The following is a 13,797-nucleotide window of genomic DNA, read 5'->3' as shown; positions in this document are numbered from 1 at the left end:
GGGACAGAGATTCAAAACTAATAAAGGCAAATTTAAGATTGATATCAGGAAATCTTTCAGCGATCAAGGAAAGGATTCCCTGATGGAGTGGTAGAGGGGCAAACACTGGAGTAATTAGATTCTATTAGGGGCTTTAGAGAGCTTCTGGATGGATGAGTTAAGATGGTCGAATGATTTCCCTCATGTAATTATCTTATAGGGAATGTTTTGAGGCAACGTCAAACATTGGCTGAGTAAAGTGCTGAGACAAGCAGTGTGTAGACTAAGTTTTCTCTGATACTTATTATATAATTTCTCCCATCACCAGCGCATGCCTCCTTTTGTTGAATTACTAGGGGAGTTAGCACCCTTCCATTTATTCTATCATAGTTCTCATCTGTAAAGAAAAGCAGTCACGATAATTTTAACAAAATATGAAGACCTAGTAGGAAGATTAATTTTTAATGACTCAGGTTTCACAATCTGGGCAAAGACAAAGTTCGTCACTGACCTCAAAGAAGGATGTCCACGAAGATCTAGTGATTTCTAGCATGGATTTCCCCTTTTCCTAACGTCAGTTTGAATCTGGAGTCAAGTCAAGGGGATCTCCAGGCGCCCAACGCACATCAAGAAGGGTAAGCAGCCAGTCACATTGAAGTATTCCCACAGACAGCAAACCAGGAAGTGAAATGCACTGAATGTTTCACTCTGAATTAAAATTTGAGTGAAATAAATGATTGGGGCATACATATGATTAACGTAGCTGAAATATCTTTTAAAATAATATCTTAAAAATGTGCTTCATTTTTATAATGGAGTAATTTGACATTTCACAAATGAGATTTTCTTTTCAAGGATAGTGAGGCTGTTCAGTAATTATGAAGGGATATAGAGGATTGGCTAACAGAAAACAGTCAGGATAAATAGGTCATTTTCAGGTTGGCAAACTAACTAGTGGGTTGCCACAGGGATCAGTGCTGGGGCCTCAACAATTTACAACATATATGTTTTTAGTTTAGTTTAGAGATACAGCAATGAAACAGGCCCTTCGGCCCACCGAGTCTGTGCCGACCATCAACCACCCATTTATACTAATCCTACACTAATCCCGTACTCCTATCACAGCCCCACCTGTCCCTATATATTTCCCTACCACCTACCTATACTAGGGTCAATTTATAGTGGCCAATTAACCTATCAACCTGCAAGTCTTTGGCATGTGGGAGGAAACCGGAGCACCCGGAGGAAACCCACGCAGACACAGGGAGAACTTGCAAACTCCGCACAGGCAGTACCCAGAATCGAACCCGGGTCCCTGGAGCTGTGAGGCTGCAGTGCTAACCACTGTGCCACTGTGCCGCCCATATTAATGACTTGGATGAAGGGAGTGAGTGTATTGTAGCCAAATTTGCTGACAATACAAAGGTGGGGAAGCAACTTGTGAGGAGGGCACAGAGTCTGCAAAGAGATATCAATAGGTTAAGTGAGTGGGAAAAAATATGGCAGATGGAGTATAATGTGGGAAGATGAGATTTATCCACTTTGGTAGAAATAACAGAAAAGCAAAATATTATTTCATTAGAGACTACAGAATGCTGTCGTACAGAGGAAGCTGGGTGTCATCGTACACAAATTTAAAAAATAAGTTAGCATGTAGTTGCAGCAAGTATTTAGGGAGGCAAATGGAGTGTTGGCCTTTATTGCAAGAGAGATGGAGTAGAAAAGTCACTGTATAGGGTATTGGTGAGACCACACCTAGATACTGTGTACAGTTATGGCCACCCTCTTTAAGGAGGGATATACTTACATTGGAGGTAGTTCAGAGATGGTTCACGAGGTTGATTCCTGGGATGAAGGGGTTGGCTTATGAGGAAAGATTGAGCAGGTTGGCCGATACTGAAGTTCAGAATAGGGGTGTCAAACCTTTTCGTGTGGGGGGACCACATTACAATATTCGTCCTACGTAGGCCGGGGAGAAAATTTCAGAAAGACAAAGGCAGTAAAAATTGATCTTGCTAATCAAAGCAGCAACAAATGTACATTTTTGTGAAGAAGCTTCAAATGAGACTAATTTATTGACTTACTTTCTCACCATTATGTTGAACAATGATTTAGTGACATACCTGGCATTATTTTTGCTTGCGCAAGTAGTCAATTCCTGCCCGCACACTTGATGTAGCGATGCGGAGGATTCCGGATAGATGTCCATCTGTCAGGAGTGACGTTGATTTGACCTCTGTTCCTCCTAATTCTCCATTCTGTGTCTATCCCACTCCATGGTTATCTCTGTTACACCCCCACCCCCACCCCCCGGTCTCCCTATCTCTTCCTCCCCCCCCTCTCTGTCCCCGGTCTCCTTATCTCTCTTACCCCCCCCCCCCCCCCCGCGTCTCCCTGTCTTGCCCCCCGCGTCTCCCTGTCTCGCCCCCCCGCGCGACGCCTGAATTTGCTGTCAGTTGCAGGAATATTGGAGGTGAATTCTGACAGTTTTGCAATCATTATCACCACAAAATTCGGGCCAATATTTTCAGTCTGCTTGCAAGTAATTACACAGATAATCACGCAAATGTCAGCTAGCTGTGGAAATTCTGAAGAGCAGCAGCCAGGTTCTCTTTTAAAATAGTTATTTGTTGCATTGCATAACCTATAATTGCAATGCTTTTTATTACAGGTGCATAAAATTTTACTTTTTGAAATCCGAGCATGCGAACTACAATCCTTGATGACAGAGCTCTTTTAATTTTAAAGTGGGTGCTGATGGGAAATATCTGATCTTTCAATATTGCTACATCAGGAGGTCCTTTATTGGTTGTTGAAATTATTTTGTATTTTCTGCTGACAGTGAGTAATCTTTTGCTGGCATTATCCCAAACTCAAAATGACACTTAGCAATATGTTTCATAACCTACACCTTATCTAAATTACATTAGATTGTATGATTTGCAGAAATGAACATTCATGTGCTCATCTGCTGAATGCTTCGCTGCTTTTAGTGCCTGTTACAGTTCAGGCTTTCTTCCAATTCTTTTATCTTGTGTTCACTACAAAATGGCAGTTTGAACAAGACGACCATGTTTCCTGTGAATGAAACTTGTGCACAGAGAGTCATAGCAGTGTGCATGAAGGAAATATGCTGTGTGTGGGATAATGTGCCAGAGGACTAACAATTATAATTACTCTGAACACATGGGATGCCCACTACACGTCTTCTCTGCTCTGAAAAGTAGTATGCACTATGATGCTGAACTGGTTCATTTAGGCTAGAATTAAGTTTGGTTTAATTGGACACAAGTATTCAAATTTTGATGGAGTGCTTAAGTGTTAAGTGCTACAGGCTCCTGAAGGCAGCATTGCAGCCTAAAACCTGGGACATAAAAAAAAACAAATGGTGGGTAGAAAGATCATGAGTGATCCAGCAACTTGCAGATGCCAATAACATGCAGTTTCTTCAGCGCTGTCAAGGCGATCTATGGCCTAAACACTCAAGGTCCCACCTCGCCTAGAGCCAAGCATGGAGGAGAACTCATAAAGGCAGGGAGGCAGTCAGTGCTCACTGAAGGGAACATTTTGAAGAGCTTCTCAACCAAGACTCTGTCTTCAACTTGAATGACCTCAATTCCATCCCTCAACTCCCTGTCTGGCTCAGTCTCGGTGCTACCCCATTCTGGAGCAAGGTCAAAAAAGCCCATCAATGTGTTGAACAACAGAACGTCTGGAGCAGGCGGAATCCCTGCCAAAATCCTGAAACATGGCGGAAATACACTCCTGCATAACTACAAAACCTCATCCCTCAACTGCAAAGAGGAGTGCTTACCAGGTGACTTCAGGGACTGTGATTGTGACTGTAATCAAGAAGGGAGATGAGACCAATTCTGGCAAGTACAGAGGAATCTCCCTGCTGTCTGCCACAGGGAAGATTACTGCAAGGATCTTCCTCCGTCACCTCCTTCCAGTGGCGAAAGAGCTCCTTCTGGAGTCGCACTGCAGCTTTCGCTCATCGAAAGGCACCACTGATATGGGTCTTCAATGTGTGGCAAATCCAAGAAAAATGCAGGGAATAGTGCCAACCGTCCTTCCTTGACTTTTTCAACCTCACAGTTGATTCTGTGAACCGCGACGACTTATGGAGCATCCTGCTCAAGTTTAGCTGCCCTCAGAAGTTTGTCACCATCCTCTGTCGACTCCAGGATGACGTGCAAGCCGTGATCATCACCAAAGCACCGCAGACCCTATCTCAGTCAAGACCGGGCTCAAGCAAGGCTGTCAACACCTTCCCACACCCCCCACCCCCTGTCATTCAAGATCAATGGCGAAATCCTGAAAAATGTGGACAATTTTCCATATCTTGGTAAAGGCAGACATAGCTGATGAGGTTCATCACCTCCAGTGTGCCAGCTCAGCCGACTCAGGAAGAGAGTATTTGAAGATCAGGGTCTCAAACTAGATATTAAGATCACAGTTTACTAGGCAGCAGTGATCCCTGCACTCCTCAATGCTTCAGAGACTTGGACAACCTACAGCAGGCACCTCAAAGCACTGGAAAAGGACTACCAGAGGTTCCTCCTCAAGATACTCCAAATCTGGTGGTAAGAAAGGCAGTTGAACAGCAGGGTCCTCTCCCAAGCCAAGCTGCCCAGCATCAGCGCACTACTTACCCAAAACCAGTTCTGCTGAGCAGGACACGTCATTCGCATGCCTGACACCAGACTCCCAAAGCAGCTGTTCCACTCAGAACTTGGTTGCGGCAGGAGATTCCCAGGGGGGGCAGCAGAAACGCTTTAGAGATGTCCTCAAAGCATCCCTGAAGAGATTAGACATTCCCGTCAACTCAGAGTCCCTGACTCTTGACCATCTTAGATGGAGAAAGCTCATTTGGGAAGGCATCATACACCTTGAGAGACTTCGGGCACATGCGGAGGCGAAGTCAAGGTGTCAGAGGGAGCACACAAACCTCCAAACTACCCATCTACCTGACCTTTCAAGCACCATCTGCCCCTCGTGACAGTCTACAGATCACGCATTGGACATACCAGCCATCTCAGAACCCATTGAACTGGAGTGGAGGCAAGTGATCCTCGATCCTGAGGGACTGCCTAAGAAGGAAGTGCGCTTAGTCAAAATAAGTGCAGAAGGGGTTACAATGTCAAAACATTTCTTGCATTGTTTGCTATACATTTGGAGTAAACCATCTTTTGTAGTGTTTTCAATATGTTGATTGTATATGGCGGAGGTGACAATCCTACTCACTAAGTTGTCCAAGTGTCAATTTCAGAACTGAAAGAGTTTAAATGCTGAATACTGAACAAATGTTGAGCAGCTAAAAGAAGCCATTCACGTCACAAGTATTAATGGCTGAGAAGTTGGCCAGAATTTTAGACCTCCCCTGGGTGTGGGGGGCATAAAATTGAGTGGTAGGCAGGGGGTGCCATTCCCATTGCCTACCCACCTCCACTACCATTTCACCAGCAGCGGGGGAGGTGGAAAATGGCCCGCCTGCCAATTGAAGCCCTTAAGCGGCCAGTTAATTGCTACTAAAGGGTTTCCAGCCGCCTCTGGTACCAGTGGCGGATGGGCACTTCAGAGGAGCCTGCCTGGTAATACTTGGAAGCCTTTATGGGCCGGGTGGGGTGTCCTAATTGGGCACCCTGTAGCCTCCACAGCAGCACAAGCTGCCGCTGTTGGACTGCCTCCCCCCACCTGTTTGATCATCACACCCTTTGCTGAGACCCAAACCCTCACATGCCTTTTTCGGGGCCGGTGCCCCTTTTGCTCCTTACACTGGGATGCAGTCCCAACAGTGGCCACCACTCCCTGTGGTGCTGCTGGAAATGAAGAACTGTCTGATTGGCTGGCAGCTATTGAAGGCGGACTTCCTGCTTCAGAGAGGTGGAAGTCCTGCCCGAGGGTAATTAAAGGCCTGGGCCACGCAAAATTGCTGCGTAGACCCAGTGGAGGCAGGCTCTCCTCTGACTTTTAAGCCAGTGGGTGGGGCATCTGCCGCCACTTAGAATTCCAGCCATTAACTGTTGTACCTTGTTGTCCCTTGACAAATCAAACATTGATCACCTTTCACAATGCAGAACCCATTATGATGTTGATCCAATGCTGTGCAATTAAAAGGGATACTTGGCCTTTATAAAAGACCAGTATTGGCATGCTTTTCAAATGCATAAGTCATTTTTATGCAACGTCTTGCTGCTGCTGGTTTCACTTTTCTCTCCCTGTTCTCTTGGAAGTTTTAGACTTGAGCAGAGTTGGTTATGTCCAGTTGTGTGAATATTCAACATGTTGATTTTAAATCATTTGTTTAGAAAGTGCTAGACTGAAAGTCATGAGTGGTTGTAGAATTGAATGGGAGTTGGTTCTAAAATGGGAATTAAAACAGGTGGCTGGGTTTGGAATCAGGCTGGGCACAAACATAGCTGCTTATTATCGCTTTTTTTTGTGGTTCAAGCAGCTAGTCTGTATTAACCGTTCAGCGAATAATATCAGTACCACAGACTAATTGGTGAGAGGGCTACCAACTAAGCCTTGCCTGGTACTAAGTATTTCCTCATGTAACCTTTTGTTTTGGGTGAGCAAAGGGTTTGCAGGGTTTACCGGTGACGCTGGTAATGTTCTTGGGTTAAATTGTGTACGGCCTGGAACAAAGACTCCAAGTGCTGCCTAATACTGCTGCGTAAACAGCTCAGAGCTTTGTTAGTTTGATCACGTTACAAGCAAGTGTAGATCCTATTTTGAATTACCACTATGTATAATTATTTATAACAAGGTTTTATAAATGCTCAATAAACAGTGATGAGATCTTATGAATGATTAATGTGATTCTATAATGCACACAACCTTTTTTCACCTTTTTAATTTCTTTTATACAGGAATCTAATGATGCATTAATCTGAAAAGGTAAGGAATGACAGTTTCTGTAGGGTTTTATAACTTTGTAATGTTTAATGCAAGTTTTAATTTGTTAAAATATGAAAGCTGAAAATGTTCACACTTGTGCAATTTTGAAGTGTAAGAGGTGGGGAACAATTTGCTAACTAAAGTATGATTTTGTTTCATTTATAAAATTGGTGTTTGGGATAAATTTGTCCAGCAAATGTGGAGTTTTGTACCTGTAAAGGGTCCAGGTGACCTCAGACTGAGTAAACGTTCATTATCATCCTTTTGAAAATTGAGATTACTTTGCAAATTTAAAGCAAATGATTTGTTATGCAGCTTTAGCCTTGAAATAGTGTTTGATTTGCAATAGTTTACCATGGTTCTCGCTAGTGTAAGCATGTACAGAAGAGATAAAGGTGAAACTTAACACAGACTTGCATAAATGTATATTAAAAACTTGAATCAGTTAAGTTGGTAATCTCACGTGATTGAAATGATGAGCACAGCCAGATGTAAGCGCTCTAGGGTCGAGTCAAGTGACAGGAACCAAGATTTACTTACTGAGGTCTGTAGAGAATAACCAATTGCTAGAACTTCGTTTTTAGATTACAACACAAACTTGAAGGGTTCAGATCATGGCGAAACAGAGCAGGTTATAAATAATACGAGCATATCATACGCTTGAATATATTTCCAACTTTTGAAGTTTAGTTTTATATAATAGTATCTTGTCAGAATTTGGATATCTGGCTTTATATCTCATGTTGGAGAAGGGAACTATACAAGATTGAGGTTAGGCCTCAATATCAGCGGTTGAGAGTATGGTGCTTAAGGAAACTTGCGTGGCACTGCTGTTTGTAAACTCAAGACTTTTTCAGCTGCATAGATTTTCAGTTAGGCTGTGCAGATTATTCATATACTTGAAATTGGTAAAATGTATTCATAAAAACAGATTGTCTGAACCAGAACCTGTCCAAATATTTGAGTACTAATGTTATGCCATTATATTTGGGAAAAAATCTAGATTTTAAACTTCATAGCTAACTTCAGGCACTAAGTTCCTGCTGGTACATTCCAGCTGTTCCATGTTTGAATAGGTGTGCTACCTCTAATTTCTCCATTGGGTTTTGGATATACTGAGACCATTGTTTACAGGCATGCAAGCATTCTGTGCACTTGGTTCTCACATTGATAAGCGGTAGGATTTTTCTTTTTAAAAAAAAAACTTGTTTACAATTTGAGCTTCCTTTTTTAACATTGGGCAAGCCTGCAACTTACCCCTATTTTGCTGGATCATAATCAGTTGGAATGAACTTTTCAGGTTGTATGAGTGATTATCTTTACCTATTAACCGTTGCCCTTACCATTCAATTATTTGGTATTGGTATACTTTTTAAAATGTGTCTGCACAAAAAAGTAACATTTTGTGTGTAAATAAATGCATGTAAGTTGCATTCTGCTTTGAGGATCTTTTCATTTCTTGTCTCTGTAGCCAATTGATGTAGGCACTTGGTCATCCCAAGATCTTTAGTCAACTTTTTAGCCTAACTGGTTAGAGGTTCATCACAGTAATGTGAGGTAATTTGATGTTTTTTTCCTCCATGCACGCTCCCTCTGAACAAATGCTTTACGCACCCCCCCCCCCCCACCCCCCCGTCCAACAGCTGTTATTGATGGACTGAAAGATTGAAATCTTACTAACACTGCACCTCAAGGTGGTGCATTTTGATCGCTTTGCATATATTTATAGTCTATATATCTCCATGCAATAGATGGCATAAATGAACACTTTTGTTGTATGTTTTGTTATAGGTTTTGATTTCATCATTTAAAAGAATTGAGGCTGCCATGGCTGGGAAATCAACCCTATTGAAGGTGATCCTACTGGGAGATGGTGGAGTAGGAAAAAGTTCACTGATGAATAGATACGTCACCAATAAATTTGATATACATCTGTTTCATACAATAGGGGTTGAGTTTCTAAATAAAGATTTGGAAGTAGATGAACATTATGTGACAATGCAAATATGGGACACTGCTGGTCAAGAGAGATTTAGGAGCCTTCGGACACCATTCTATCGAGGCTCTGATTGTTGCCTCCTTACTTTTAGTGTTGATGATCACCAGAGCTTTCAAAATTTAGGCAATTGGAAAAAGGAATTCATCTACTATGCAGATGTCAAGGAACCAGATAGTTTCCCATTTGTGGTTCTAGGTAATAAAATTGATGTCAGCGAGAGGCAAGTTTCAGCAGAAGAAGCTATAGCTTGGTGCAAAGATAACGGTAACCATCCTTATTTTGAAACAAGTGCAAAAGATGCTACCAATGTTGCAGTGGCCTTTGAAGAAGCTGTTCGTCGAGTTCTTGCTGCCGATGATAGATCTGACAGTTTCATGCAAACAGACACGGTGAATCTAAATCGAGGGAAGAAGCACAGCTCTTTCTGCTGCTGACTGTGATGGGGAAGATTCAATGAACTTTCCACTGTGTGCCATTGATTTACTGACTGGTGTTGATTGGGGTCATGCAAATCTGCTGGAACTGTTTAAGGAAACCGGTGCCAACCAGCTGAAGAAACTAAGTTCCATTGGTTGTGAAAGGATATGGACGTGCACGCACACAATGTGACGAGCTGTCCACAGATAACTGACTTATTCATTGGCCAGATGATAGGATTTAGACAAAAGGGTTTTGAGAGTTTAAACCAACTTTTAAAAATGGCAGAACTACATGAGCTTTAAATGAAAAAAACAAATGAATTTGGTGTCAGTGGTACAATATTTCTAACTGAAGTATAACAAATTTTTGTGCAACAAAACATACCGTAGCTTGAGATAATGGTTGGAAACTTGAAATTTAATTAACTCTAAACATTTGCTGTTTGTGTAAACTGGTTCCATAAAATTATGATGTATTGGTGCTTCTAATCTGACCCTAAAATATACCAGGTAGACCGTTGATGATTTCCACCCCCACTCCCTCCCTTGGAAAGGAAACAAAACAAAAGTTCTAACTATTTACTGATATTGGATAGAAACCTGTCTATTCTAATTCCCTAATTTTGACCTTTGTGTAACTAAAAAGTCTACTGATTTTTTTTCTCTGCTGAGCGAAGTATTTGCGGGTACTGAATGCGTCGTCTACATATTGAGTTTGGTTTAAGTTTGCAGAATGTTACAATGCCAAATAACCATGAGATACTGTTCCATTGTGAGCTGCATTAAGTTTTAGAAAAGGTAGTTTGCTCAACAATTCTGGGTTAGGCAGCTGCCAGGGTTCATTTTGTTAATGCATAGTTAAATCAAAGAAAGCATTAAGATCGCACAGAATGATACAAAGGTACGGTGTATTTTGAAATGACTTGTCAAGAACTGAATTAATTTCAATTCATTTCTGCTTTATATATACTGTTCAACACATGAAGCATCTTCTGCATTCATTTTTTTCTTTCCTCAGGGTTAAATGTAACCTGTTAAACAAGTTATGCTTGTGGATGCTCATGTATTTTGGGCAATGATATGTTGTCACATGTAACGGATTACATAAATGTTATCTATTAGACTGACTTGGCCTTTTTAATTGCACCAATTTTTAAATTGCACCTGTGTGTACATTGGTGTGTCTAAGATCTTCCAAGATTTGACTGTTGAACAAGATGGAATTTAAAACCACTGGCTTGTAGCTTAATATTTTTAGATTTTGGCTCTTCCTGCTGCTGTATGTTACATTGTATGCCAAAGCTGGGTAATTTTTATACATAAATATTTTACCGCTAAAAATGTTTACTTCCTTTCCATTTTTCCCTTTGTGCAATCCTGTTTTCCCTAGCCAAGCGTATTGGTTGCAAACCTGCTCCAAGGCCTTTGCTGCTGCGGCTACTTAACTGGGTATTAGCTGTGCAACTAGCCTGCTTGTCCAGTTTTCCCTTTTCTTCCTGTGGTATCTATCCATAGTAGCATGATTAGATCAGGAACATGGCATGTGGGAATCACTGAGGCAACTTATGTTTGAACAAACTATGTTGCAGTTGGAAGACCCAACATGATGGACCGTTATAATGTCCTTCCAGAGAGCTATTTGTTAAGCACAATGAGAGATTTATACTGAGTGGCTGGACCAGGCTATACTTAGTAAAATAATCAATTCAGTTAAAGTAGTGAAAGGTGGCATTAAATTCAAAAATAAAAGTGCTTTATTTCTAAGCTTTGCTCCAGTAAATGTTCCTTGTAATAGTTAAATTGTCCCATTTTACCACATTAGGACCTCCACTTATCAACCTTGGCTGTTACACTGCTGCTGAATCATGAAGTGGAAATAAACACTTGTTGGTATGGGTTGCATTTAGGTCATTGCATTTCCTCTTCTGAGATAGCCATAATACGTGTCTTTGTTCCAGTCTGTCACCACACTGATCACTGCTTTTGTTAGTTGCTGTATAAAATTCTTCAATCACTTGCTGATTTTTTTTGGTGTCTTTTTTTTCTTCAACAACTGAAATTTCTTGTACAAAGTAAGGTTTTTAATTTGGAAATCAAAATGACCTATTTCACAATGATTTTACTCATTGATTTTAATAAGTTTTTAACTTGAAAACCTACGCCTATGCCAAAAACTTGGACTTGGAGCGTTCGACTCACGTTTCAGCGTTGCTTCTGTCTTTGTGTTTTGACTTGAGGTAGAAAGATAGTTCAAACCCCCACTCCATAGATAATCTTGGTTGACACTTCAGTGCAATACTGCAGGAGTGTTACGCTATTTTTCAGATGAGATCTTAAAGCAAAACAGTGCAGAGGATGGAAATCTGAGATAAAAAATATAAAATACTAGAAATACTCAGCAAATCAAGCAGCAGCTGTGGAGACAAAAACAGGTGCTGGTACAAGGCAAAAAGGGGTTGGTAATGGGACAAATAAAGAAATTAAAGATGGACCTAAAGGATCTGTTAATGGCAACTGCAGGTATATGACCAGTACCTGTTCTCTGGAAATAATAAATATGATGAATAGTTGAGGCCCGAACACAGATCCTTGTAAAACACCACTAATCACATCCTGCTAATTAGAGTACCTATCCATTATTTATACACTGTCATCTGCCACTTAGCAAATAATTGACCTCAGAAATTGGCTGTCAATTCCATGAGCTTCAACTTTAGCTAACAGTCTCTTGTGAGGGACTTTATCAAATGCCTTCTGGAAGTCCAGATAAGTAACATTCATAGACATTTTCCTGTCCACTACTTTAGTCACCTCTTCAAAAAATAGTCAAATTCATCATGGCATGACTTACCCTTTACCACTCTATGCTGGTTCTCTGATCAACTTCAAGGCTTTTTCTGGGCAACAAATGTTAGACTAATTGTTCTATAATTCCCTTATTTCCCCTCACTTTTCTTAAATTGTAGCGATGTGCAATTTTCCAAAAATCTAAAGAAATGGTTCCCAACTCCAGAGAACTTTGGAAGATTAGAGTTAGTGCATCTGTAATGTTCTCAACTACCTTTTAAAAGCCTGTGCTGGAACGTATCTGGTGTTGGGGGTTTGTTACTCTTTAATGCCATTATATTCCTCTTTACTATATTTTGCTTACGTTAATTTTGATGAGTACCTGTCCCTTAAGGGTTACTGATGATGAGTATAGTTTTGAAAATATTTTGTCAATTTTTGTTAGAATAGCACTCCTATAATTTAATGAAAATATCTTCAGTACATTTATTTTTAAGACTATTATCTGATACCTCTTGAACCGTCAACTGACAACCTCTCTATCACTTATCAGAGGCTGCAGTTCCTTACTTATTTTGGCACAATATAAAAATGACTCTGAAGATGTCACAAGATAATTATGAAGAAAACAAATTGGCCCACCATCTAGATTGACCTGGAAGTCTTGCCCCACCATCCCCGCCACACTGCCCCCACCCCATCAATCGCTTCTTAACCAATTCCAGGATTCTTTATTCCCCCTGCTTTAGCTGGGAATCCATTTCATGTGTTAATCACTCTGAAGAACTTGGATATCAGTTCTAAATTTTCCTTTTGCTAGTTTCAATCAGTGAGCCTTGTTCTACTCTGTCCAAAGTAGCTCTTGATTTGTTTCCCCACATGCCATTTATAATCCAATGCAGTAAACTAAAATGCATAAGCTAGATCACACTCTTTAGACCTGGAAGAGGAGAGGTACTGTGAGTGAGGGTGATGTTGCTTGACAATTGAGACTTCAGCAGCAATTGGGGTTGAGGCTTTTAAAGAATCAACACTATATTGGATCACTAACCCCTCAACAGTGCCAAGGTCTGGGAAATGGAGGAGGTTGTCAGATGAGTAGGAGTGAGTGCATGTATAATTGAGGTCAAGGTATAAGGACCAAAGAATTTTAGTCCAGTTTGCCATCATTTCCAATTTAACTCGAGACTTAAAAATGCATTTATATAGTACCAATGATACTGTAACTGATGTAATGTCAGCAATGTGGTAATTTGTTCATGAAGACAGTAATGAAGTAAATAAACAAAATGGTATAGGTTGTGGGATGAATGTTAGCCAGGATCCACAAATTAACTGCATAAGTACTTTTTTTACTCACTTAGGTGATAGCGTCGCTATTGAAGCCAGCATTTATTGCCCACCTCTAATTGCCCTTGAGAATGTAGTGGTGGTGAGCCTTCTTGAACCACTGCAGTCCCATGTGAAGGTGCTCCTATAGTGTCGTTAGGTAGGGATTTCCAGGAGCCCCTACCGATGATGAACAGTGATATGCGTCCAAGTAAGGATGGTTTGTGACTTGGAGGTGGTGGTGCTCCCATGTACCTGCTACCCTGGTCCTCTGAAGTTGTACGTCACTGGGTTGGGAAATGCTATTGAAGAAGCTATTTCGAGCTGCGACAGTGCATCTTGTAGATGGTACACGCCACAGCCATGTTGAACTGGTGGTGG

At 41.1% G+C, this 13,797-nt stretch overlaps 1 protein-coding gene across 5 annotated transcripts in view; it reads left to right on the top strand.

Annotated features, from left to right (window-relative positions):
- rab9a (RAB9A, member RAS oncogene family) overlaps window positions 1–11,322 on the top strand; it is a 78,476-nt gene extending 67,154 nt beyond the window's left edge. For 2 of the 5 annotated variants that reach the window (XM_068040463.1, XM_068040460.1), the window contains 2 exons: window positions 6,855–6,882; window positions 8,674–11,322. In XM_068040463.1, the coding sequence (XP_067896564.1) occupies window positions 8,710–9,315 (606 nt within the window). In that variant the 5' untranslated portion in view covers window positions 6,855–6,882; window positions 8,674–8,709 and the 3' untranslated portion in view covers window positions 9,316–11,322. Of the gene's footprint in view, window positions 1–493; window positions 615–2,650; window positions 2,821–6,854; window positions 6,883–8,332; window positions 8,440–8,673 lie in introns of those variants that run through there. The other 3 variants (XM_068040462.1, XM_068040461.1, XM_068040465.1) reach the window with 3 other exon arrangements.
- Window positions 11,323–13,797: the final 2,475 nt, after the last annotated feature.

The sequence above is a fragment of the Heterodontus francisci genome, chromosome 10 (assembly GCF_036365525.1).
Source record: "Heterodontus francisci isolate sHetFra1 chromosome 10, sHetFra1.hap1, whole genome shotgun sequence".
NCBI classification, from domain to species: Eukaryota; Metazoa; Chordata; class Chondrichthyes; order Heterodontiformes; family Heterodontidae; genus Heterodontus; species Heterodontus francisci.
Note: the sequence above shows the minus strand (reverse complement) of the source record. Positions and strands in the feature narration are given on the sequence as shown.